General features: G+C 46.3%; 1 protein-coding gene across 1 annotated transcript; it reads right to left on the bottom strand.

The window, feature by feature from the left end:
• Positions 1–797: 797 nt before the first annotated feature.
• FANK1 (fibronectin type III and ankyrin repeat domains 1) lies at positions 798–27,143 on the bottom strand. Its single transcript, XM_032607606.1, has 11 exons — positions 27,017–27,143; positions 25,856–26,033; positions 18,090–18,214; positions 11,050–11,131; positions 9,713–9,787; positions 8,777–8,842; positions 5,640–5,805; positions 2,532–2,675; positions 1,721–1,798; positions 1,587–1,631; positions 798–1,477 (listed from the first exon to the last, which is right to left on the bottom strand). Exons 1-11 carry the CDS (start codon positions 27,141–27,143, stop codon positions 1,412–1,414), a joined length of 1,152 nt encoding a protein of 383 aa, XP_032463497.1. The 3' UTR covers positions 798–1,411.
• Between the last annotated feature and the right edge of the window lie 51 nt (positions 27,144–27,194).

Here is a 27,194-nt window from a genome sequence, read left to right as displayed (position 1 = left end):
TTTTTTTTTTTTTTTTTTTTTTTTGCGGTACGCAGGCCTCTCACTGCTGTGGCCTCTCCCATTGCGGAGCACAGGCTCCAGACACGCAGGCTCAGTGGCCATGGCTCACGGGCCCAGCCGCTCCGCGGCATGTGGGATCTTCCCGGACCGGGGCACGAACCCGCGTCCCCTGCATCGGCAGGTGGACTCTCAACCACTGCACCACCAGGGAAGCCCTAGAGAGATTTTAAAAACCTATTCCAACAAATCTAAAGGAATAAGCATTTGTACAAAAGGTAAAACGCTAGTGAAATATCTAAGGAGAGAACTGCATATGATCCACAGATCCAGTTCCTAAGGTGGACAGTCTATAAGCTGTATGGAATAAAGCTGAGAACTGCCAACATCAAAAAACTGATTGTGTGTTTCTTCTCTATGCCCTTCCCCCAGAGCTCTGGCACGTTAATAACCTTTTAATTGCTCTTTCCCTGCAGAGAAAATTCCAGTCCCAGGCAGACCTCTGTAGCTGGTCTTCTCGTGGGGTCAAGCTAACCAGCTTGTCTCTGGAGACGCGAAATGCATGTGGTCGGCTCGCTCCCCTCTGTGCCGATTTTTAAGTGTGTCTGCCAAACTAAAGCTCGAACACGTTTGTGTCTGAGCTCCCAACCAGCAGACCTGTTCAGTCCTACTTGTCCTAGAACTGAGTGATCAGCATCGAAACCCTTTCTGCTCTGAGGACTCGATATAATAATATACTCCTCTTTGGCAAAGTTGTCAACAGGCCAGCAGGCCGGCTCTTTCATTATCAGGGCCTGAGTGTACACAAACACATCCTCAGACAGGTCTGTTCTAAAAGGACTGCTCTAATGGAGCAGAATCGGAGTCTTGAAATATGCGTCTTGTGCTTTGATGCGAGGCCAACGGCTGAGTGGAAAACTCTTCACGTGGCCTCCTGGGCTTTCAGGAGGAGCGTCTCTCAGGAGGGTGCACCAGCCTGACCACACGGCCTGGAAGGCCTCAGGTTGGGAAGGAAGGACATAATTAAAAACACATGGGAGAAGGAATTTCCATCGGGTCCTGGAGTGGCTCGGAGGACAGCTTGGAGGGCAGGAGCGGGAAGTGGGAGGCCCGTGTATGTTTGTGCAGCTCCGGGACATAAATATTTTGCTTCACATCTAACTCCAAAAGGCCTGAGCACAAGAAAATATCCCCGTTCTACAGATGCCCGATGAGACACCACCACCACGCGTACTTAGGTAAAAGGATGTATTTCAAAGTGAGAACAGTTGTATGTTACAAAAGTACTGTGAATCTTCACCAAATAGTTAATCAAATGCATAGCCCTCAAAGATGCAGAATTTCATCTCTCTAGTTCAAGTCCCGTTCTGCTTCGTTTCACTTGGCTTTCGGAGGGAGGTAAGAGGTGCCCCGGTCAGCGAATAGATGACTTCTTCGGCATTTGCTTTTTTTTCATTTCTTCTAATAAGGAGACTACATTCTAGATAAACAAAAACAGGTGCATGTAATCCAAGGTTTGGGTTTTTTTGTGTGTTTTTTTTTTTAAGTGCTGCAAAATGAGCCTCAAAGGGCAGAAAGAACATCCCAACCTTTCTGTCAAAAACTCTGGCCATTTCTAGGACACCTTTGCCAAACTGGAAGAGAAAACAAGAAAAATTCTTTTGTATCTATGTTCTCTCCTCTTCACCAGGAAAAAATCCTTAGATGGAGATGAGTTACACACCTCATTTTTCACACTTGCGTCTGCCCCTTTGTCAAGAAGCAACTGGACCAATTCTTCATGGTTATTCAGCACGGCCACCTAGGAAACAAACAGTGGGGGTGAGCGGAAGCGGGTGCCTGGTGGGACAGGTCCAGGACACCCACCAGCAGCACACTCAAGAGTCAGAGCTGTCTGGGGCCGCTGTGGCTTTGCAGGACGGGTGTGTGGACCTCGCTGCACCGCCATGGCAGCTGCAAGGGAAGAGGAAAGGAAATCTGCTTTTCTCCATGTGGGATGACCTGACAAGTCCTAGGCCAAACCAGGACAGAGAACAGCACTTCTTTGTTTTGATCCTAAAATGGCCCCAGGGACTGGGGTTTGTAATCCTTCAAGAAAGTTGTCAAAAGACAACAAAAATACTAGAGTGACCCCCCCACCCCCCAAAAAATGCTATGGTGACATCGCCATATCTTAATTCACAGGCCGATAGGGAATACACACGCAACCAAAACCCAGTGCTTTTTTTTTTTTTTTTGCAGTACGCGGGCCTCTCACCACTGTGGCCTCTCCCGTGGAGGAGCACAGGCTCCGGACACGCAGGCTCAGCGGCCATGGCTCACGGGCCCAGCAGCTCCGCGGCATGTGGGATCTTCCCAGAACCGGGGCACGAACCCGTGTCCCCTGCATCGGCAGTGGACTCCCAACCACTGCGCTACCAGGGAAGCCCCCCAGTGCTCTTATGTGGCTGCACTCTCAAGAATATCTGTTTTAGGGCCAGCTCTGACCTTAATTCCACCTGTCAAGCCAGGCTGCTTTGTGTAGCAAGGCGTACCATGAGAGGGGTCTTCCCGTCTTTGTCTTTCATGTTCACATCCGCGCCCGCGTCAATCAGCAGAGAGGCGACCTCCTGGTTCCCCGAGACCGCAGAGACTCTCATGAGCGGGGTCCACCCCGAGCCAGCATCCGTGGTGTCCACCTGGAGAGCCACAGGGAAAGTGGCCCTTAGCCCACTTTCTTTCCCTGAAAATCACTCATCAGAAACTTATAAAGAAATGTCTACTTGCCCAAATTCCCCCACAATTTAGATAGCAGTCTTTCTAGACCTGGTGAGAGTTGATTGGACCGTGATTTCAATTCACATTTACACAGTGAGCAGCTGTGTTTGGACCATTTTAGAGGGTGCTGAGAGGCCCCAGGAGGCCCCTCCCCACCCACGGGCATCTTCATTTACATTTTGTTCAAATGGAACAGAAAAATGAAATGTAATCACCTCCTCCTTGGCCCCATGTGAGCCCTGCCTTATTTTCTCGTGCCTAACTTTCCTCGTCTGGTTTTTAAAGGGTGTCTACTGCTTACTTTTAAGCGTCTTTGTAAGCGGCTTTAAATCCCTTCTGGAACAAGACAGTAATATAAACGCCCACCCTGATACTTACCAATAGGTATTAATTTTAAGCAGGAGAACTACAGCCGGAGTAAATACAAAGCAACCAGATCTCTTACATGAAACCCAGTCTGAAAAGTCAGCCAACTAACTAATGCCTCGTCCAAAATGTAGTTTGCCTGGTAGTAAGATGGGCCATTTCTAATAATCTGCCCGACATTAAGATCCTTCAGTTTCATGCTTTTTAAGACATATTCTAGAATAATGAAATGTAGATACTGCCTCCTCCAATCCCAACAAGGACCTCATCCATCCATGAAGAGTGGTACCGAAGTAGACATATACACATGTGCACAGACGGACGCATGGACGCACACACAGGTCTAATTTAGAAGAATTACTTAACAGAAGAATTACTCAGAGCTCTCTGCAGCTTTAGTATGAAGCATCAGACCGGAATAACAAACAAGGAACTGCCAGTAGGGCCTTAGGACCTTGCAGGTGATTTGTGTGTATGAGATTAGCCACTGCAACACCGTTAAGACGTGCAGCTCTTCCTCTTGCAAATAACAAATAACCTTTGGGCAGCAAGCTCCATTATATTTAAATAATAATAAAATAACCACCTCGTACTACAAGGTACTTTATGCATTTCCAATGCGCTTCCACACACATTTTCTCTTTGGTCCTGAGGGTTAAACAGGGGTAGCTATTTTTATTCCTGATTTACAAATGTTTAAACCAAATCTCACAGAAGTCGAATACCTTCCCTGAGGTCACATGGCTCATTAAATGTAGAAATGGTTCCCCGTGCAAATAACTCGCTCTCAGTATAGATCATTCGATTCGAGAAGAGGGTGACAATGCCCCACTTTGCTCCCAGATCCAACCCACTGTCTTCCGAAGCATCAGATCAACCACCTGCCAAGAACAGAGAGGGACTCGTGTTGATATCATCTACCAGCCACACAGAAACCTTTTGTGGACACATTTATGGAGTTCCAGTGCTACAGAAAAAGATGGAATTCACCCCAAATGAGTGTGTCCATAACTGAAGCCCAGAGAGACTACACTTCCAAAATTCCAGCATTACATGTTGATGGCAGAGACCTGCCCTTCTTTCAGCACAGGTCAAACTTCATTTTCAGCTACAGACTTTTACTGGGTCCAAAGCATGAGCAGAATTCATCATAAACCAAACAAGAGGAATGTAGCTGTCACCACCACCCAAGGCAGGTGTGGGCCCTAACCACCAAGGCACGAAGGCTGATACCTCTGACCTTTTGTGCGTGTGTCTAAAACAAAACAAGAAATGTAATAAAAGGGATTTATCTTGATTGAGGTTCTTCCTCCAAGGGGCCCTCTTCTCAGCCCTCTCAAAGCAGCAGCAGGAACCAGTGAGATCCCCCAACTTAAGCCTTCCTTTTGCTCAATCCCACTTCAGAGACAAACTAGGACAAATCTACAGACATCTTCCGGGAGACATAACTCTTCTCCATTCGAGTTTATTTTCCAGGTCATCAGTTTAACTTCTCAGTAGTCTACACCATCTGGCATTCACAATTAGGAGAGAATTTTGTTCATCATTCCTTATTTCCATGCCCTGAAATTTTTATTTAACTTCTTTGAAATCTTCTAAAGTTTTCAAAGTTAGCAGCAATTACCCTAATGGAGCTAATTCTATTTGCCCATCTTCAAATATCTTTAGAAGAGTCCAAACAACTCTACTTCCATTTGCCAAGTAGAATTTGTGCTTTCTGATAACATGAAACCAGAAGCAAACCAACATGCCTGCTTCAAAGCAAAGACACGAGAGCTGGAATATGCTCTATTCTTTTTTTTGCGGTACGCGGGCCTCTCACTGGTGTGGCCTCTCCCACCGCAGAGCACAGGCTCCGGACGCGCAGGCTCAGCGGCCATGGCTCACGGGCCCAGCCGCTACGGGGCATGTGGGATCTTCCCGGACCGGGGCACGAACCCGTGTCCCCTGTATCGGCAGGCGGACTCTCAACCACTGCGCCACCAGGGAAGCCCCTGGAATGCTCTATTCTTGATACAGTGTTTGCTCTTCGGAAGTTTTTTTTAATGACTAATCTTTAAAGCAAACCCAAGCATAAAAATAATCTAATTCTAAAAGCAATAAGCAGCAGTATGGCTATAAGAGTTCTGAACATCTTGGTGCATCCAGCACCTACGACAGTATCTGGTGTGTTGTAGAGGCACCATCAAGCTTTGTTGGCATAGGGAATGAACAAAGGAATCAACAAAGTAGAAGAAGCATCAGGTCCAGCTCTGGATTCAGCACTGTTCCTTTTTCCCCCACACGCGATGAACCTCCGTGACAATCTGAAGCCTCACTATCGTAACAATTCTGTAACGATCTTTTTTTCCCAAAAGGCTTCAGGAACTTTCTTGCTCTTAAGTCAGAGAACTTTCTCCAGCATTTCTAGGTTCAACTAATCAAAAGACATCCACATAAGGCCCTGCTTGTCCTAAACCCTATGGAAGAGCATTTAGGTTCTTAACTCTACGTGTGTAGTTAACAAGGACAATCTGTACCTCACAGCCGTCCTTTATCATCCACTCAATCACACTGCAGTGGCCTCCATCTGCAGCCCAGTGCAGAGCTGTACAGCCTCCTAGGTCTCTAGTGTCCCAGGAAGCACCGTGTCTTCGGAGGTATTTCACAACATCTAGGTGTCCCGCGTAGCACGCAAGCATTAGACTGCAACACACAGCAGAAGGAGCATTTGGCTGTAAGTGGGGTCTCCACACTCAGGTCTACATTTACCCTCCCTGGCTTAAACCTAAGAGAGAAATCCTAATTTGGGTGGAAAAGCCACGAAAATTATTCACATAAAATGTATGTGTCTATCGACGGATGAATAGACACATTGTGGTATATCCATACAATGGAATATAATTTGGCCGTAAAAAGGAAGTGAAGTACTGACATATGCTACAATGTAGATGGACCTTAAAACATTATGCTAAATAAAAGCCAGGTGCAAAAGGCCACATAGTATGATTTCATTTATATGAAATGTCCAGAATAGACAAATCCATACAGACAGAACTAGCAGGTTAGCGGTTGCTGAAGCTGGAAGGAGGAGATGGTAAGTGACTGCTGATGAATATAGGGCTTCTTTCTGTGTTGATGAAAATCTTCCGGATTTATACAGTGATGGTGGTTACACAACTTTGTTCATATACTTTTAAACGCTGAATTGTACATTGTAGCAGAATGAATTTTATGGTATGTGAATTATACCTCCGAAAAATGAATAATCGCTGTAATAGAGTAAAATGTTGGATTTAAAGACATCTACCAGTCCATGATGATATTTAGAAAAGAAAAAGAAAAAAATCTCATCGGACACTATTAGAGATAACTGTTAAACCATTTCCTTACTCTAAATATTGGTACTTAAATAAACATTTATGTTGTCTTTATAGAATACAGTGTAGTCCATCCCCAGTTGATGAGGGAAAGCTCTTGTTAACAGAAGACTACACAGCTAATAAATATGGGAGGAATCAGGGAATTAGAAAATCACTTTGTGGCAAGTCCCAATTAAATAATTGATTCAGGCAAGGATCACAGTAGATGCTAAAATTTTTGGATGAAAGTTTAATGGAGAACAGGATATTCACACTGTACTGAATTTCTAACCCATAGATTATTTTCTAATTGCAATGGGAAGCTATATCTTTACAAAGGAAAGACTTAGCTGTTACACGCTCACCAAAGGATGAGAAGTAGAATCACCAACTGGGGGGCAACCTGCATCACAGGCCTGACAGGGGCAAACTGAAGCCACAACACCAGCCCTGAAGTGCTCTTGCTAAAAGTGTTAACCTGAATCCAATCAAGCCTTTAAACCTAATTTTCACTTTATTGGAAATAAGGAACAAGTTAAATGCCTCCTTCACACCTAGGAGACAACTGAGCAGATCAAGAATACAGGGCATCCTCTAAGATAATTGATCCCGTCTCCTCAAAAGTCATTGCTATAAGAAAAAATTTTTTAAATAAAAAAAGAGACAGAGGACCAGTTACACACACACAGGCTTTTTTTCACCTTCAGTCTACTGGTGGGAAGCATTAAGAAATTTCCTGATCTAGATATCCTTACCCTCCTGTATGATCCCTTAGCTAGGATGGAAGAGATACATAAATGTCTTCACATAAAGATGTACAAATAGCTTTCTTTCTACCAGATTTTATCAATAAGGCTATCCTCTGTAGCTTTCCAGCTTCCTCTCTGCTGTGGAAAAGTTCAAGGTTATTATCAGTACCTAGAAAATCTGAACAAGCTCATTGGTAGAACAGACCAACCACAGAGCCTATTTTGGAGGTGATCTTTCAATAAATTTTCTAATTTCTTGTATGGATATTGGCTATTTTGGATGTTCTACTTCTTGAGTTGATTTTGATGGTTTAAATTTTCTCTAAAAAAGTACCCATTTCAATGATTTGATCAAATCTATTTTAGATGCAAGTGTACCACTTTCTTTTCATGCTTAAATTTGCTCTATAGTGTTATGAATCCTTTCAGATTTCTAATTTTTTCTTTCCTCTGAGATGTACAAAATTGGTCCATTTTATTGTGTAGCTTTGGTTTAAGAGGTAGCTCTTACATTTCTCAACAGTCTTTATTTTATAATCAATTTCTACTTTTTAAAAATTCTTCTCTTTCATACCTCTCAAGTTTTTCTTCTTTTTAAAATGGCACTATTATTTTTTCAAACTTCTTGAATTGATGGCTTAGTTCCAAAAATACCTAAGAGTTATTTGAAAAATTACTGTTAAAACTTAAGTGATTTTTTCAAGGTTACTAAAATCTATTGCTGCACTATGTCCAGAGAGTGTGGTAGGTAGGCTTTCTGGTTTTAGAAATTGATGTCCTCTTTGTGGCCTACCATATTTGATCAGTGTTTTGTAGCTGCTCCTTACATACTAGTTTGCAGTGCATAAACCTTTGATCGGCATACATCACGTGACTATAAGCTCCTTGAGCAAAGGCTTTGCATTTTATTCACTGTTCTACCCAAGTGCCAAGCACAGAGCCTGGCATGTGGCAGTCATTCAATAAATATTGGTTGATTTGAATTAATTAATTAAACTTAATTACTAGATTAGTGATTATTTTTAGGTCTTTCTACAACATTCTCTCATCATTGTAAGAACAAGTTTCCAAGTATCATGTTCTTTCCACAAACTTCTCCTGCAAGGCACTCAGCCCTTTCACCTCAGGGAAGTAACTGGGTTGTATCTTTGTGAATGCCTTTTGCTTCCTTGGAAACACCGAAGACTTCTAGTTAACAGAGTCAGGCGACGTGCAATGAGAGCCCTTAGGGAGGTACAAAGTGCTACAGGCACTTACAACCAAATGCCCAGCACACGGCTGGAGAAAACTGCTTCAGTAACTATCACTTACTGAGCGCTTCGTGTCTGCTGGGCTCAAGCTAGGGAAGGCAGACGCATTATAATGGATATCCCCCCAAATACCCTGTTGAGTGGAAGAATAAGTGGACAAGTGAATAAGCCAGTTTTTGAGTTGCCATCGTTCCTTTGAGACCTATCACCTCTCAGTACTGTCAAAAAAAAAAACCAAGAAAATATTTGGGTAAATCAAAAACCCAAGCCTAGTGACACAAGTATGGGAACAGTTTAGGGCATGTTCCATACCTACCTGTCTTTGCCACTTCCGTTCTGCAGATTCACATCTGTGCCATTAGAAACGAGGATTTTCACAAGCCTAAACAAGACAAATTTCAGAGTCGCTGGGTAAGCAGCTTTGATGAATAGGAACCCCCGATAACCCAGTAAAAATGAACGACTCTATATTTAAGACCTGTCCTGGCAACTCTCTCTTCTCCATCTTCAGAGGCAGCTGGCTTTAAAGACAGGGCATTACTAAACCAAGAAACTGCCTCTCCACACCAAAAAACAAACAAACAGTTTTTTACCCTTTACGTGAATTAATCATTGAAAACAAAAAACTATACCACATGAAACAAGTTAGACTATGAAACCAACTCACTCTCACTTTAATTTTAATGACCATTGGAAATACATTTTCAAATGGTAGAATCTAATGAAAATCCATTTCTACTTCTTGAAAAATGGCATTTTAGTTAAATATAAATATGTTGGAAAAAATAAGCTCTTAATATTTATGTGTATCTCCGTGAGGAGTAGAGAAAATAGATTGTGTCAGTGGAAATTATATCTGAACAACCTATCAGGGAAATTTGTTTTCTAGAATGAATATCCCTCCCCCCCCTTTTTTTTTTTTTTAAAGAAATTCACATTCTAATAACCAGTTTTCCCAGGACATATAAAATACCTTGTAAAATGTAATTTAAATGGCTACCTCTCTTCCTTATCACATGATTATACATTTTTATACCCTCTCCTGCATGTTGTGTGACTTTATGATAAAAGCAGCTGAGCTTCTGTTCAGCCCTTACATGGCTCAATTTTGGAAAGAGAACTGAAGCTGGGTTCCCCCCCTCCCCCACCGACGGCCCTTCCCCTCCCGTCCCCGTCCCCGTCCTGAGAGGAGCCTTTGGGAGGAGCGAGGGGCTCAACCCCTCCCTAAGGGATGCAGAGGGAAGCGCCATACCTGGTGTATCCTCTCTGGGCAGCGACCATCAGAGCGGTAAAGCCAAACTTATTGGGAACATCAACCTTCACGTTGCTTGGGGGAAACACAGAGGGAAAATAAAGAGATGAACGTGCCCACACGGCTCCCTGTGGATTCACAGCTGACTTCTCTTTCAGGGCACAGGTGGTTAAAATGGTTCATTTTCCTGAAAATTCCAGTTCCTTCTGCACCATTAAGTTTTTGTTGTCTTAGACTGCCCTGCCTAATGTTTTAAAGGATTCAAATTCACAAGGAAAGAAGAGGAAATTGCTGTAATTTCACTTAAAATAGGCACTTCCTTCAATTCATAACCATTACGTAATCTGCTAAAATCCTCTATGAAGAACACGGCCCCTCTAAACTAGCGGGGGACACAGTGGCTTCACTGCAGGCTCTCAGCTCCACCCAACACCAGCCTGGTCCCCACTGCACCCACTGGGCATAAAGCATTGCTGCTCAAAGAAGAAAGCCCAGCTCTTCGGGCTTCCCTGATGGCGCAGTGGTTGAGCGTCCGCCTGCCGATGCAGGGCGCGCGGGTTCGTGCCCGGGTCCGGGAAGATCCCACATGCCACGGAGCGGCTGGGCCCGTGAGCCATGGCCGCTGAGCCTGCGCGTCCGGAGCCTGTGCTCCGCAACGGGAGAGGCCACCGCAGTGAGAGGCCCGCGTACCGCAAAAAAAAAAAAAAAAAAAAAAAGAAAGAAAGTCCAGCTCTTCAACAGCAGCTTAGAAGCTGTGGCGTTTTTCGGGAACCTTCTCCAACTTACAGAGCCTCAATTCACACACGACTTGTCTTCTAAGGCACTCAACACTATCAATTCTAAAACGATCTAGATAACGTTGTCCTGTTTTCATTTGGGAGACAGCTTCAAGTATCTCATTGGCGGCAACTGTATTCAACATTTTCCCTCTAGGGTTTTATCAGCCTTTTGAGTTAGAAACAGCTGATTTAGTGATTCCTTAATTTCATCAGGAATTAGACGCAGGCATTTAGGGGCAAAATTTGCCTAAATGCTACGGCATATAAGCAAGAGTCATAAGTTATTTCTGGGAAGAATATATGACACCCAGACTCGTCATATCTGTTTTCAATGTTCATTAAATAATGACAAAATATGTCATTTACACGGGGCTGTCTACGGTCATCTTTACGAGCCATGCTGCCCTCACACCAGTCACCTGAGATCAATTTTGGAGCCCGTTTCAAAGCCGTGGGCAATTTTAGGAAAATAAATTTAAGCTGCATGCATGCATTTCTAAACACTTACTGGGGATTAAAAAAAAAAATTTAAGTTTTTAAAAGGCAGAGCTCCCTCACCCTCCTTGTAGTATTCGAAGCAGCAAATCTTCATCGTTCACGTTGACAGCTCTATGCAAGTGTTCACTACTTATGGGTTCTCCTGAAGAAAGTAGACAGAAAGCAGTCATCCAAAATATAATGAAAGAAGGTTCATTCCAGCTCTATTCCTCCTGTGGCCTTGAGTGGAAGTTCACGTTCACCTTCAAGAAGGCACTTGGCAATTCCGCTGAGTATCTCTTACATGACATACTCCCCTCCTACTGAAAACAGACCTCGTTTTCACATATTAAGAGAAGAACATTTAGATTGTCCTAAAGGCTTGGGACATTTTCAAGTTATAAAAGTACCGCTGTGTGTATGTTATTTTGATATTTGAAAATAATCCTTTCAGATTTCAGAAGACATAATAAATGTCCCTTACGAGCAAGGGAAAGCCCCACCACTGTCACGATGTGCGGGTTTTGTTTGCCAAGGAGTCACTAAACTATGTGAATGACAAACGATAAAAGACAGATTGCTTTAACACTGGAAACCCACAATTTCGGTCCTTCCCAGGAACATAACATTCACGTTGGCCTTGCCTCCTGTGAGCTTGTGGAGGCAGAAGGGCTCATACCCAGAGAGGTAGAACATTGTGAGAAAGCCTGATTGTGGGAGCAAGCCTGCCAAGTGGAGAAAAGCAGGCGACGGATTCTGAGAAACAGGAAAGGAACAATGGGAAGAGGGGCAGCTCTTTGTGCACTAACTCCTCGTGGAAGAGAATGGGGCAGGAGTCCAAAAATGAGCAGTGTGTGAGCTCAGGACCAAGTGAAAGAAGCCCATCCATCAGGATGTTTACTTCATGGCTTCACTTGGTTCACCTTCCATGACGTTCTGACTTTTTGGATGATTAGAATTAAGTTTAAATGAAACAATACAAGTGAAGTGCTAGACTAGCACCTGTACGTCGTAAGTATCTGTTGTCAAGGTGATAGTAACAGAACAGCAGCTGCCCTGGTCCCGGGCAGCCCACCTTTCTCTCCTGCCTGGTGCCCAGCCCCTCCCACACTTAGCACCCTACCGGCCTTCACAGGCATTGAGCTGATAATCCCCGGCTTCGGCCATCTCAAAAAGGCTCATTCACTTATTCAACAAATTTGTTTCATTTTTTGGTGGTGGTGGGGTTTTTTGGCCGCACCATGTGGGATCTTAATTCCCTGACCAGGGATCAAACCCGTGCCCCCCAACAAAGGTTCATGTATACCTTACATGCCTAGTCTTGACACTGGGAGCCCCAGAGAGAATGAGACACACATGTCCCTCTCTTGCCCTTCACACTGCAGGGCCCACTTTCAGCTGTTACTATTCTCAACCCTGAAAGAAAACATCCCCTCCACTCTATCCTCCCACCGCAACCCCAGACTAGCCCCTGGGGCTCACCCTGCCCCTTAACCTCCCTCTTACAGTCTGGCCTGCAGAGGCCCCCGGCCGTCTCAGCCAGCGGGGAAGTAAAATTCCCAGTTCCCTGCTCCTCACGGTGGAAAAACTCTGGGATGCCAGTTCCCAGGCATAGGAGCTGAGTTTCTCCCGGTTTCCATGGAGGATTTTTCGCTGGACAAAGTACAAACTGGGAAACAGTGGGGCAGAAGAATGAAGAGATCCCTGTCAGAGTGACCTTTAGCTGATACCCTTTTTCTTCTGTTCTGGTAAAAATAAATTCAAGCCAAGTTAAAACTGTTTTGAAATAACAATTTTGTCTGCTTCAGCTTGCCAATCTCCTCAAGATGTCTTAGCTACATTATACTTCCTTTTCATCATTCCACACATAGTTTTAAACCAAAAGCCTCAAATAAATGTATCATGATAACCCACCAGAGGACAAGGCCCACGGCAGTCCCTGGCCTTCTGAGGGAGGTCATGGCTTTCGCGAGGGGCTATGGGAGGGGGCAGACTTTTGCCCCGCTGGAGGACATTTGGTAAAGTCTAGTGACATTTTTGGTTGTCACAACTTAAGGATTGGTACTACTGGCATCTAGTGGCTGGAGGCCAGGGATACCTCTAAACATCCTACAGACACGGGGCAGCCCCAGTCACCAACCATGCAGATGCTGAGAATCCCTGCACTAGAGTCATACTGACTTAACATGACCCATACTTTAGTGGGCAAATGAAACCCATGGAAAGTTCCTCTTCCCTCTCGCTTCCCAGAGAGGAGGAGAAGGATGGTGTGGTGGGAAAGTCTTCATTATCCCACCAAACGGCCCCTACTTCTGACTCTCAAACGTCAACTGCCACTAAAAACACCAAAATAAGTGATTTGCACAGAATCATCTAGAAGGACATAGGAAGCTCATCCTATTTCTACTGAATTTTAAAGTATGGTATCCTAACTAGATCCAATTAACTAAGCTGTCTCTAGAACTTCACAGGATGCTTTTAATCTCCTTCAGACCACAAAACAGGGCCAGAAAGGCGGAGTGAGTTGTCCAAGGTCACCCAGATAGGAGGGGGCAACATCAGAGCTCAAAGGGAGGTCTTCCGAAAGGCCACACTCCTTCGTTTGGGGCTTAATAGATGTCGAGGTAGCTGACCAATCCGTTCTATGCTTCCGCTCTTACTAAATTTTGTATACAAGCAGACATCTTAAATACGCACACATGAACCCCCAGCCCCTGCAAAGTGCGAAGTGCAAGGGGAGGCCTAAAGCTTAGAAAGCTTCGGAAAAGTGCTAACTTCTTGGGATTTGAGGGAAAGCTCTGAAAGCACACACAGCACCCAGCACATTACGCCCTGACCACCTCAGTCCACATCATCCCTCTTACCTACCCAGCATGGCTCTCCCGGTACGGGCACTTCCCATCCTACCCAGGGAGCTCTGTGGCGTGCAAATATCAGAAAACAGAATAAGTTCATTTCGTGCTTAGAAGCTTGAGGACCATGCATAGCAGAGACCAGGGTATCTTGATATTATGGTATCATTTCAATAAATGTATTGCCTATTCCAGTTTCTGCGAGGGGTCATCAGCGCTCTCCCAACTTATTCTGGGATAAAAGGGACAGCTCACGGAAGAGAAGGAAAACAACATAATTGTTCATCATTCCCTGCTTGCTGAGTTTCAGCAAAGGGAAGCAATAACTATCATTGGGGCATGAAAGCTCTTTCTCAGTATTAACTCATTAACCCTCTCAGACCCCTGCCAGGAAGGCAACGAGGTACTGAGCCAGCCCGGAGAGGAATCAACCGAGGCACGACAGAGCCTCACAGGTTACAGGAATTTGACAGAGAACAGAAAAGCGCAGAGGCTCTTGTTTGCAGGGCAGAGTTCTTTCTACTCCCACTTTAGGCAGGAGTCATGAAGAACAGAGGGGACATTCCAGGGTGAGCAGAATGTTCCAGTCCTCTGCCCCCGAATCCTTCAAGACATTGTGGGCCTGGCCCAAGGGACTGCTATCAATAAGTGCAATGGAATATGGAAAAGGCAGGCTTTGCCTTTGTGGGTTTGTTTTTCTAATGTTTACCAGGGTGTCACAATTATTACAAATATTGAACCGATGCTGCCCGTGGTGAGGATGCCCGTCATCGAGCAGGACCACAGGAGGGGACACCTGGCGAGGAGTTGGGGGGTGCGCAGAGGGGTCTTTGGGAAACCACTGCTCACGCTCTGCAAGAGGGTCATTTAGCTGCACGTGCCCCGACAGATATTAAAATATGGTGATAACGCCTTCCTTGGTGGAATTTAAGTCTCTATTAAAAACAGTGAATAAATGATGAGCTCATTGGCAAAAAATGTTTGCCAATTAACAAGCAGCAGCTGTTTTCCTTTCTTTTTAAGGGCCCAACTGATTAAAATTGCATGCTGCCTCATTTAAACAAGAGTCTCGTGTCCTTTACCTGGGAGGGGGAAAAGGCTGAGCATTCTTTATTCAAAGTACGTGCTTTTGTGATTCATTAAAGCACTTTCTAACCGAATGCAAATGATCAACCCACAGAAGCATTTTCACTTGTTTTATAGAATGTGCACATTTTTAATTCTTTGTTTAGCCTGATCTGCCTCCTTAAGAGAGTCCGCTGTGGATACAATAAGAGCAGCAGCCAGAAGCAAGGGTTACCTGGTCCTTCCCACCCAGGAGAGCGTCCTGAGGTTAAGAGCGCATCCTGGCTGCAGGCACGTGTGCTGTGACCTGACACTGGGCTCCCAGGGCATCACCAGGAGCCTCATCTCCAGCCCACCCTCGTCTCCGCAGGAGGTCTTGTCTGATGAGCCACGGAAGCCACGGACTGCAGTGACAAAGGCCTTGGACCTTTGGACCAATTTTCCGCGGCTGCCTCTCAGAAGCAAGGAGAAGGCGCACCTGGCCTGCAGGCACCGCCCTCGTCAGCCGACAGACCGAGCGCTATGCCGGTCTCTGCCTTCCTAGAAGAGCTCCAGATGCTGCCCTGACTCCACGTGACCTCTGGCCGAAGGCCCAGGAGCCCCTGCCCTGGCTTTGATGTGGTATTAAGGATCCTAGGGGCCGCCTACCGCAACTGGCTCTATGCCCAGTTCACCCTCACTCGGCAGGTTCAGGGGGCCTCTCCCCAGCCAGTGGCAACCAGATCCCAGATCCCAAGAGACAGGAAGGCAAGCTGAGCCAATCAGACCTCCTCCTCCCCCCAGTACTGACTGGGGGCTTTTCGTTCGCCATCCATCCAACCGTTTCTTAAGGATCTTCTATAACTAGACATGACTGACCCATCACCCTGGCCCCTCAGGAGCAGGCACGGTAGGCGGAAGACAAAGAAGATGAATGAATACGTAAAATAAGAGGCAAAGGAGCGTTACTAGAGGTGGTGAGACAGCGCCCTGCGCGGGAGCGAAGCAGAGTGCAGAGCAAACGAGGGGAAGCCACACGAGGAATGGCCTGGAACAGAGCTCTGCCCCGGAGTGGGCGCGGTAGGCCCAGCAGTGGGGAGGGAGGGCACCCCAGAATGCAGGGGCAGAGCCAGAGGAGTGCAGCGGTGGGTGGGGGGAACGGGAGGGGGCCCAAAGGCGGCCCGGAGGAGCTGCCCTCCAAAGCCTCTTTCCACACGCTGGGCTCCCTTTGCCCACTTTTCTCCTGCCCCCCTCTCCTCCATTCTCTGTGCCTTCCCTCAACACACAAAGAAGTAAGGCACTGCCTTCTTTTCTTACCCCTAAAAACTCCAGGAGCTCAATATCTCCCATAGAAAAGCAAATGCTTTCACCCTTACCAGATTCAGGGCCAAGCCCTCTTTCCTGACCCGCATCTCTGGAATCGACCATTTCACATTAAAAGTCTCCTCTGAAACTCTATTTCTCCACGGCTAGCTGAGCACTGTTTGGGGGGTGCATATGGCATCACCACCCTCAGGCTTTAACTAAATTCTCAGTTCGCTAAACTGAGAGCCAATCCCCTAATGCCTTGTTTGCAACGGAAGGTGTTATGAACCAACTCAAAATCTGAATTACCTTTCATCTGCACAAAAATGTCCATCAGTAAATGCCTAAAGGACATAACTGAAAGTCACAGAAAAAAAAAAAATATATATATATATATATGTATACAAGCCAAATGCTACATTGACTGAAATTTTAAAATAACGTTTAACTCACAAAAATTTTAAATAATGTTTAACTCCCTTTGTGCAATCAGAAAAAGATTTGTCTGGGGGCTTCCCTGGTGGCGCAGTGGTTGAGAATCTGCCTGCCAATGCAGGGGACACGGGTTTGAGCCCTGGTCTGGGAAGATCCCACATGCCGCAGAGCAACTGGGCCCGTGAGCCACAACTACTGAGCCTGCGCGTCTGGAGCCTGCGCTCCTCAACAAGAGAAGCCGCAACAGTGAGAGGCCCACACACCGCGATGAAGAGTGGCCCCCGCTTGCCACAACTAGAGAAAGCCCTCGCACAGAAATGAAGACCCAACACAGCAAAAATAAATTAATTAATTAATAAACTCCTACCCCAACATCTTCTTTAAAAAAAGAAGATTTGTCTGTATTTTCGGTGGGTGGGTATTTTCAGAAGTGAAAAACGCTTCTGACTGTTTTAATCTTCACAATATTCTAGTTCAAAGATGGCACTTCATACACACACACACCTTCAAAATGTTTTAAAATACCAATCACAGGGACTTCCCTGGTGGCACAGTGGTTAAGAATCTGCCTGCCAATGCAGGGGACACGCGTTCGAGCCCTGGTCTGGGAAGATCCCACATGCCGCAGAGCAACTGGGCCCGTGCGCCACAACTACTGAGCCTGCGCTCTAGAGCCCACGAGCCACAGCTACTGAGCCCATGTGCCACAACTACTGAAGCCTGCGCGCCTAGAGCCCGTGCTCCGCAACAAGAGAAGCCACCGCAATGAGAAGCCTGTGCACCACAAGGAAGAGTAGCCCCCGCTCGCCGCAACTAGAGAAAGCCCACGCGCAGCAACAAGGACCCAACGCAGCCAAAAATAACTTAATTAAAAACAAAAATTCTTTTAAAAAAAAAAAAAAGAAAGAAAGAAAGAAAATACTGATCCCAGAAAATATTTGCACCCTTAGATCTGCCCTGGGTAAAGGATGCGGCCTCTGTCCCCACCTCTGTGTGGGCCCCCTCTCTGCGTCCTGTGGACAGAAGCAGCGCTGTTCACTGTTCCTCACCCACAGGTTCCCAGGGATCAACTTGACACTTGCTGTGTCAAGTCTTGACGGATACACTGAAGCTGTCCAAAAGGGACGAAACGCTGAGTGGACCTCTCACCTGAGGTCGCCCGGGGGGCAGCCTGTTTCTCCGCATGGGAACCCTTGCTCGGCCCGCACCCTTCTGGCCCACTTCCTGAGAAAGGTAACTCCATCCTTTTTTCCTGAACGTGCCCTCCCAGGGAAGTGCTGGCTCAAAAACAGCTCTTGCATTTGTTCAAGCGTAATTCGACCTCCCTTATGCGACGGCCAGGCCCGGCCAGTGAACAATGTTATCACAGTGCTTAGAAATGGAACGGTTTCTGTTTCCGGTAAGGCCGAGCAGAAAGCAGAATACCTTCACCTTCACATTGCTTGTCACCTTTAGACAAATGAGTTTCGAGTTCTGCATACTCACTGGTCGTAGATACCGAGACCACCGGGCTGTACTCATGCTCTCCGGAGGGGCTGGTGACCTTCAGTCGAAACCTGTACAGGGTGCGTGGGTCCAGACCTTCCACGACATGCTTAGTCGCGTATCCCCTAGACGGAAGGAGACACACGTGATGATGACACCAGGTAATCGGGGCAGCGTCCTCTGAAAGGTATTAGAAGGGCGAGTGGAAGGGATTTCTGAGCACTGTCTACCCCCGGTACAGAGCTGACCTTGGTGGCTGTCCGTCTCTCACCCTGGGCTGAACTCTTGAGCACGGAGGACAGGACAGGACAGGCGTCCACCCCTGCCCGGCAGGTGCCCTCGATGCCGCAGCCCCCCTCCCCCAGGGCTGACGTACAGCTGGCTCGCGATTTTGTACTTTGGAGAAACGATCACGTTAACCCATGATTTTTTTTGTTGTCCTCATACGGCAAAGTTTCACAATTGAAAGCTAAGCTCGGCAGTCCAAGTAGCACATACGTGATTGCCGAGTGGGGTCTTCGGGTGGATGGGCGCCGCTGTGTACCTATTGCGGGCAAAATCCCACTGCAGGGAGAGGGCGTGACTGGTCGGAGCCCCCAAGCAGCTGGGGAGGTGGGCAGCACAGAAGTGACTCTCCTATCACGCCACACGGTCAGGTTCACCTAGGAAAACGTTTGTGGGAAGCAGGTGCTGAACACTTGGAGAGCAGAAAACTGATTAGAGGCTGCGATGGAAACCTGCAGGCCTCCAGGCAGAAAGATTTGAGTTGGATCGTTTGGAGCTGAAAAACGAGCACCAGGAAACGCAGGCGGGCAGTGCTGCCGGCTCAGGAGACGCTGAGACCCAGTGAAGGTGCCGAGACCCCGGCCCTCTGGCCGCGAAGCAGGGCCTGGGGGTCTGGTTTTGACTTGCCCCACTTTCTAGGATACCAGGTCTCCAAAGGTCCCAGGAGTTGTATGTCTGTCCCAACAGTCCCAAAATCTCAGCTCCCCTTTGCTGCCGAAAACCTTTATTAGCATCTCATTAAATTCCATGTATCTCTTTTCGAAGCCTTCATCTAAATCTTTCTCTCCTTACACCTCAAAGACTTGATCTGTATGTGTGCAGGGCGGGTGGAGAGGGAGTGCGGATGTAGTACCTCCAGCTCTTTTCTTCTTTCCTGCCTCCACAGCCAGCCCAGGCCCTGCCCTCCTCCCTTCAGGACACTCTCCACAGCCCCTCGGAGGCCAGGCTTACCACCTTTTTTCCCATTTTCTATCTATAACGTTCCCTTCATTCTCAGAAGACTTGTACAGAGGCCAGAATCATGCTTTGGGGTTCACAACTAATCTTTCAAAAACACTGATGTGCTACGTAAATATGTATACAGCAATCCTTCCATGCAGCTCACCAAACCTATCTAGTGCCCACTACCCGGGAGGTGATACTGATGTGCTACGTAAATATGTATACAGCAATCCTTCCATGCAACTCACCAAACCTATCTAGTGCCCACTGCCTGGGAGGTGATACTGATGTGCTACCTAGATATGTATACAGCAATCCTTCCATGCAACTCACCAAACCTATCTAGTGCCCACTGCCTGGGAGGTGCTGGGCTGGGGGTGCAGCCCTGGACCAGTTCAGGGCCGAGATGCATCTGTCAACTCCTGGTGATGGGTGCAAGAACAGGGGCAGTCCAGGACAGTGAGGCGTGACAGCTGCATCAGGCTGAAATGACAGCGCTGGAGTTGCCATCATTACTGATAAACCCACTGGAAAAGTAGTGTCTCCCCAAAGATGCAGGCACAGTGCCCAGTGCATAGACAGCCAAGCCCACCATTGCTCCAGGGGGAGGAGAACCCTTCAGGATAGTTTAAGACCACCCAGAAGGCCTTCTAGCTCCCAAACTCACCCATCAGACAAGTAATTCCTCTACCGTGAGGAGTGAGTGAGGGGAGCGGGGGCCCCAAAGCATGTCCTTAGCAGAGAGGCCTCTGATGTAAAGTGAGACATGGGGCAAGCAACTTCCAGAACAGACAGGAGGATAGGCAGGGGAAGGAAGGATCCAGGCAGTCTGAGAAAGCCACGTGGACTGGAAGGACAAGGAATCCCAGGGGAATGAATAGTTAGGTGAGAGCAAAGGGTAACTCACAGAAAAATCTAGTGCCGGGTGATCAGGCAGGTCTGGATCTGTGCTCCTGAGAGGAGTCTCAGCTCAGAGAGCTGGAGAACCATGTTTGAAAACAGGAAATGATTTCCAAAGACCCTTTGCCCTTTGCGTTTCTCTCCCTTTGTCGATTATCCAAAACGTAAAATTTTAAGCTGAAATGAAGTCCAGAATACTCGGAGATCCCCCCTTTTCTGCATCACAAGTTACTCCAGGCACCAAAACCTAAATGACTTCTTGGGCAGAGCTCTAACAGAGCCAAGAAGAAGATGGCGGGGGGCGGGGGGGGGGGGGGGGGGCGTTGAGGCCCTTCTGACCTTCATCTGTGCTCTCCTGCCCTTCAAGGGTGGACGCAGCCCTCTTCACTGAGACTACCCTTCCCTGAAGCATATTTCTCTCCACCTAAAGAAGCCACGTCAGTCAAGGTGGCCTCTAGCTACCCCTCCCATCCTGCAGTTGCACATACTCTTCCCACCGTTAAGAGTCAAATTCCTCTCCCCTTAAATAGGATGGGATGTGGCAAAGGGATGCTATGTAATTCTGGGCCCAGCCCTAATACGCCTGGCAGCTTCTGCTCTTGCTCCCTTGGAAGCCAGTTGCCACGTAAAGATGTTCAACTTCCCCACTGGAGGGACAGGTTGCCTGGTGAGAGTCACTGGAAGATGCCAGACAATGAAGGAAAACACGGGAGCCCGGTCAGCCGCCCACTGTCTCCACTGCCCCAGCAGAGGCATCAGACACGAGTGACACCACTTGGATCCTTCAGCCCCAACAGAGCTGCACCAGCCAAGACCACGTGGAACAGAGACTTGCCCTCCCCACGCTGCCCAAACTGTAGGATCATGAGCAAGCGTGTATTTTACACTTTGACCAAAACCACTAAATTTGGGACAGTTTGTTACGCAGCAATAGATAACTGATACATCATGTACCAACAACAAAGAAACTATAATAAAGACAGTTAGGAAATGATACCGACAGCCTTAAGAAGCCAAAAAAACAGAAGTGTTAAAACTAGATACAAATATATTTTCCATGAAAGAAAAAGCTCTGAAACCAAGACAAATGTTCAGAAAAGCTGCATGGTCTAAAAATAAATAAATAACAACAACAACAATAAACTAAAATATATCCGCTTGGCACAAAGTAATCTTGTGAGTGGGTGGGTTTTATTGTTCCATGAGCAGAGGTGCATAACTATAGCTATTTGAATCATAGAAACTGAGCCCTCAATTTGTGGCATCTGAAAAGATCCTTAGGAGCTCAGTGAGACTACAATGCTCAAACCTCAATGGAATTTAATTGCCAGGTGGCAAAGACTTAACATAGTTTCAGACCAAAATAAAACTAAAAGTGCCCCCAATAAAATCCAATGGTGCTAAACATCATAAGCTCACCATGAAGCAAACAGCACCTTCATAACCCCTGGAAAGATAAATTACAGAACCATCTGAGAAAACAGATGCCACTGGGCACAGTGATTGGAGGCTGGAGGCTCTCACAGCATCAGTAGAGGTGGCCCCATGGAGAGGACCAGAGACACAGCTGCCCACTAGGGTCCTCCACGACTATAATGCAGACACAGGGGTGACACCAACTGCAGCACAGACACAGGGACGTCTCAGAGCAGCTGTGTATCGAACGTCTGGAGATGCACTTCTTTACACGGCCCAGGCATGGTAGCTCAAAGGATGAAGCCATCTTAGAACTTCTCCAAGTTCTACTTCCAGTAGAGGAAATATATCAAAGTGTAAAGCATACCATTATCTCTGTTATCAGCCAAAGCAAATATCTGATGCAAGAGCTGAGCAAACATGAAACAAAGTAAGTACTGAAATGCCCAGAGACTCAGTTCCCAGACTTCTCTTCTCCCACTATGTTTCACCCCCAGCTTTCCAATCCCACCACCTGCTAATGACCCTGAAATCCATTTCTCCAGCCCAGACTCTCCCCTGGCTGGTTCCTCCCCAACTGCGTCCTCGATGTCTCCACCTGGATGCCTGATGGTCCGCAAACGAGAGAGTTTGCTGCATCCCGAGTCTCCGTGGTTTGAGCTGCTCAGGCCAAAACCTTGGTGCCACCTGTGGAAGACTGGATTTTGTTCACAGGTACTTGGTGCCCTCCCAAGGATTCTATATCCCAGTGCTGTGGAGCTCAGACGTGGCAGGACTCGCTCTGAGCAATGAAGTATAAACAGAGGTGCAGTGTGTCATTCCGGGTGGAAGCTTCAAGAAATGGGGAGCCCCAACCTCTGCCTCTGCTGGCACCATGAGTAGTCACGTTCAGGCAGAGGTCACTCCACCAGCCTGGCGACACACCACAGGTGTTCCGTGCGGGAAATACACGGCTGCCGTTGGGGGCCACTGAGCTTCCGGAGCTGCTGCTTCCTGCAGCCCAATGGGGCCGATCCTGAGATGCTACAGACGCCCCTTGACTACCCTCTTTCTTTCACCTCCCATATCTGGTGCACCAGCAAATTCTTCAAACCTATCTTCACAAGCCCTGATTTCACCACTTTTCACACTCTGTTCTGTTACCTCCCACCTAAATGATTGCAGAAGCTTCCTAATTAGCCCTCCCTGCTCTGGCCGCCTTCCCTCCTCACAGCCTGTCCTCCACTCGGCAGGCAGAGTGACCCTCACGGAGCACATGCACCAGACCCCTCCCCAGTTTATCAGTGTCCAGTGGCTTCTCACCGCACAGAGTGACGGCCCCCAAGACCCGTCCCCGCGCTGGCCCCCATCCCATTACTCCTTCACTTCACTCGTGTTTCTGGAACGCCAGGCACGACCCCACCTCCAGACATTTTTGCCTACTGTGTCTTCTGCCTGGAATGTTCTTCCAGATACTCATGAGGCTCCAGATACCCCTCACTTGCTTCTTTACACAGATTACCTTCTCAGTGAAGCCTTCTTCACCTCCACTCCAAGCCCCCAACTATTGTCCTCTGCTTCCCACTTGGTACTTAACCACCATCTGACACTCGATTTTTACTCATGCATCCTATTTATCGTTTGTCTTCCTCATCACGAGGGAGGCATTTTTGTCTGTTTGTCTAGTGCTGTATCCCCGGCATCTAAAACAGTGTGTGGCACATAGTAGGTGCTGACTGACTGAATGAAATGCGTGATAAGGGTACCAATTATCATAGGAATTTAGCGGGGTAGATAATAGGATAGTAAAGGGAGCTTCTCAGTCGAGATAGAATCTGATTTGGGTGGAAGAAAGGATGGAGCAGGGGAGATTTGTCTGAACAGAGAAAACAGCTGAACACGCATGCAGGAGAAGTCAAGGCATACTCGAAGGATGGTAAAGCAGATTCCGTCGGAAGGTTTATGCCCAGAAATAAGAAACAGCAAGAAAGGCAGGTTGTGGGAAAACTGTGAAGGGCATCAGATGTTAGTGTAAGGAGTTGGACCTTCATTCTTCAAGAAATGGAAACCCCTCGAAGACAATTTGACAAAAGGAAGATTAAAAAGAAAATTAACCTAGCAAGATAGAAGGAAGGGAGAGAGGGCAATGGCCAATTCATTCAATCAGCAAATAAGCTGGACGGTTGTAGGACCTGGGGATTCAGCAGTGACTAGTCAGAAAACAGATCCTACTTGCATCCTAGTAGGGGAAATGCCACAACCTAACAAGGGAAAGCATAGAAGGGATGTGCAATGGGAGATCTCATGAAAACTAGATGTAACTGGCTGTGAGCAGAGCCCACGTCAAAGACGACAGCACTGATTCAAGACTGGCTGTTGGAGAAGCTGAACAGAAACTGACAGGTCAAGACGAAGTTCTTAAATCCACAATCCCAAGGTCAGATAGTCTAGATAATCGCTTTTTCAAAGAAAGGCATTTGCTAGTTTTAACGATACACCTAGGGAAAAGCGATATAATGGAGAAAAGAGGTCAAGATTAACACAGTCTAACTCCGCCACCTAGTGTCAAGGTTTGTGCTAATTCTCTGAGGGAAAGTGAGCATCTCACAACCTCGCTTAGAGTTGGGGGTCTGAGGCCTCGCTGCTGGCTCTGCAATGCCAGGCAACCGTCCAGGTGAGTTCCCGGGCCAGACAGCACTCAGGCCTCTGGGGAAAACATAACAACACAGAGACACACAGGCTGGAGGCCAGTGGACATGGCTGATCACCCAGCAAAGGAGAAGTGGAGACACAACGGAGCACCCAGGACAGCCCCACCTAACCTGCCCAAGCATGGTTTGTGGTGCAAGAGAAACACAGGAAATAAAATACCTTTTCTCTCTCCACAGAAATACTTGTTATATCATCATTCATGCTTTTGGGTGGAAACTACTTACCAGAGAATAACACATGACATGACATGATTAAAATAATATTTCAAGTAGTCGGGCCAGGAATTATTTTCATATGGCAACTACATTTCAGGTAAATGCATGTTTTCTTTTCTAGGTACAAACAATCGTGCATCAAATCACAGGGATACCATGGTTCAGGAAACAGTCGAAGCCTGCGTATGTACCCTCACATCAGCACCCTTACCACAATGCCACCTGGAGAAAAGTCCAGCAAAGCGCTGCAACTGTCCCCTGACTGCAGCAGTGCCAGGATGCCGGCTGTGATATTGCCCTACAGTTTTCCGTAATGTTACCACTGGGGAAAATGGTACAAGGTACATGGGATTTCTCTGTATTATTTCTTACAGCCAGATGTGAAGCTACAATTATGTCAAAATTAAAAGTTTAATATAAAACCGTATCTGCAACTCATTTCTGGTCTTCTTCCTAAAACACAAAGTCATTTTGCAAGCAGTAAAGCTGTCAAAGGAAGAAATAAGGATTGAAGTGATGGCTAAGAAAAAAAGACTTCTTGATTATTCCTGTTGCATTCATTTACTGACACAACAAATATTCTGAGGGCCTCCTATGTGCTGACACTGTCTTGGAGCTGGGGAAAGAGCCTTAAGCAAGCAGGAATCTTACCTGCTTCTCGTGGAGTTTAGATGCTGGTAGGGAGACAGAAAATGAACAGTAAACAGTAAAATGACTCCGGCAGAGCTAGGCTTCACAACGCAGATGAAACAAGGTCATGGCAGAGAGGACAGCTGGGTGGAAGAACAGCTACTTCAGGTGGCCTTTTGAGGAGGGGCCAGTATTTGATATAATATGTGCATGGTGTAAAGGAACCAGCTGTATAAAAATAGAAAGAAGTGCATTCAAGGAAAAGGCAAAAAAGACAGGTTCTGATGGAGGCTGAGAGAGGTAGCAGGTTGGTTGGAAAGAGTTAACAAGGGAACAGCTTCCCGAGGTCCGGGGAGGTTGTCACATCTGTGAACAGAACAGCCTGAGGGGAACCTCATCTGATTTCATCCAACTCAGCTTTGATTCTGTCTCTACGTTTTTTGTTTTTTAAATATACCATTAGAATATTCCAGAAGCCTAAGGGGCTCTCAAAGGTCTAGGAGGTTTAATTTCAAAGTGACTGCTCACCCTTATTTTCCAAAATTCATCACTCATGAAAAGAATGAACGCAAAAGATGCTGGCTCATTCCTTCCATTTCAAAATGAGTCTTCTTGGAGACAACAGAAACCACTCCACCTAATCAAGAAATCAAAGCAAAGTGTTAAGCAGTTCAACATTGCACCTACGTATAAATGATACCATAAGTGTGCATTCTGGGGTCTTCTTCTTCAATGGAAAACCTGAACCACTGCTCCTGGGGTCCCTGCTGCTTGACTTTCTTCTCCAGATCCCAGTATAATTCAATGCTGTGATGAGTCACTTTGCCCACGACAGGTGGATGAGGCTTTGAGGATGGTGTGATTTCTAAAAAGATAAAAATTTAAAAATTAAAAAAGATACAGTATTTCAGGACTCTATTTCCATAAGGAAGAGAGATCAGCTGAGTGCATTAGAGCTACTTGAAAATCAAACTGTGATTTCCTATACGTCAGGCACACATGTGAGTATTCCTCCCTGTGGCTTGAAGAACACCAGAAAAGCATGAGTGATAGAAAATTTGGGTGATGCAGTGAGTTACCACATTCGTCAACGAGCAGATTGTACCATACCCATTGACATCATACTTCACTCATGGACCCTTCCAAAAGGTTACTTAACTTATGGAACTAATTAGATTTTTCTTTGAGCTGATGAAACAGTTTGCTGCTATCATCCTTCAGTGATCTGGCTGGTAAACAAAGCCAATAGACAAACGATATTGCTGGTCCAAATATTTGTAATACAGATGACAAAGTGTTGATATCTGTTCTATATAAACAGCTCTTACAAACTTACCAAGGAAAAACCCAAAGGCTAATAATATCGATCAGGCAAAAGATGAGCAGTAGACAACACAGCAAAAATAACCAACATAATGTCCAAAAAAGGCATTTATATTCCCTAGTGGTTGCAGAAAATGATAATAATTGGATATAGCTTTATATACTGTCAGACACTTAAAAAAAGATGTAACTATTAGAAGTGACAATGTCAGGAGAGGACACTCATACATTGATGGTGGGGAAATATGAATTCTAGCCTTTTTAGAAAGCAATCTGGCAGCATCAATTATAATTAAAAATACATATACCCTCCTCTCCAATCATGCCACTCTTGGTAAACTCTCCTGCCGAAATCTGAACACACAGGGACATATATACGAGGACATTAACTATTCAAGTTTTTTAGCCATTAACAGGGAATAGGAGATGACCCATTAATAAGAGAATAGTCAAATAAATGATGATATGTCCATAGCATGGAATATTACACAGGCTTTAAAAATAAATTAGTTCTATGCTAGATACCTTGAGAGGATTTCCAGAAGGTATTGTTGAGGGAGAAGTCAAGATGCGGGGAAAAATACAGGATACAGGATATCCCATTTCTGTAAAAGATGGCAGGGGGCACAGCACACACCGAGCTGTTCTGCATCCCGTTGTTCTGTTTCGTGTTAGTTTTGTCTCCCTTGCTAGATTTTAAATT

The sequence above is a fragment of the Phocoena sinus genome, chromosome 16 (genome assembly GCF_008692025.1).
Source record: "Phocoena sinus isolate mPhoSin1 chromosome 16, mPhoSin1.pri, whole genome shotgun sequence".
NCBI lineage: Eukaryota > Metazoa > Chordata > Mammalia > Artiodactyla > Phocoenidae > Phocoena > Phocoena sinus.
Note: the sequence above shows the minus strand (reverse complement) of the source record. Positions and strands in the feature narration are given on the sequence as shown.

Excerpts from the sequence above, each read along its gene's own strand:
- FANK1 (XM_032607606.1), bottom strand. The coding sequence starts at position 27,143 with ATGCAGAACAGCTCGGTGTGTGCTGTGCCCCCTGCCATCTTTTACAGA. Across the intron at positions 18,215-25,855 it reads ACTTATGGTATCATTTATAC|GGGATACGCGACTAAGCATG; the intron begins GTAGGTGCAATG and ends CCTTCCGTCTAG. Across the intron at positions 8,843-9,712 it reads GCCCAGAGAGGATACACCAG|GCTTGTGAAAATCCTCGTTT; the intron begins GTATGGCGCTTC and ends TGTCTTGTTTAG.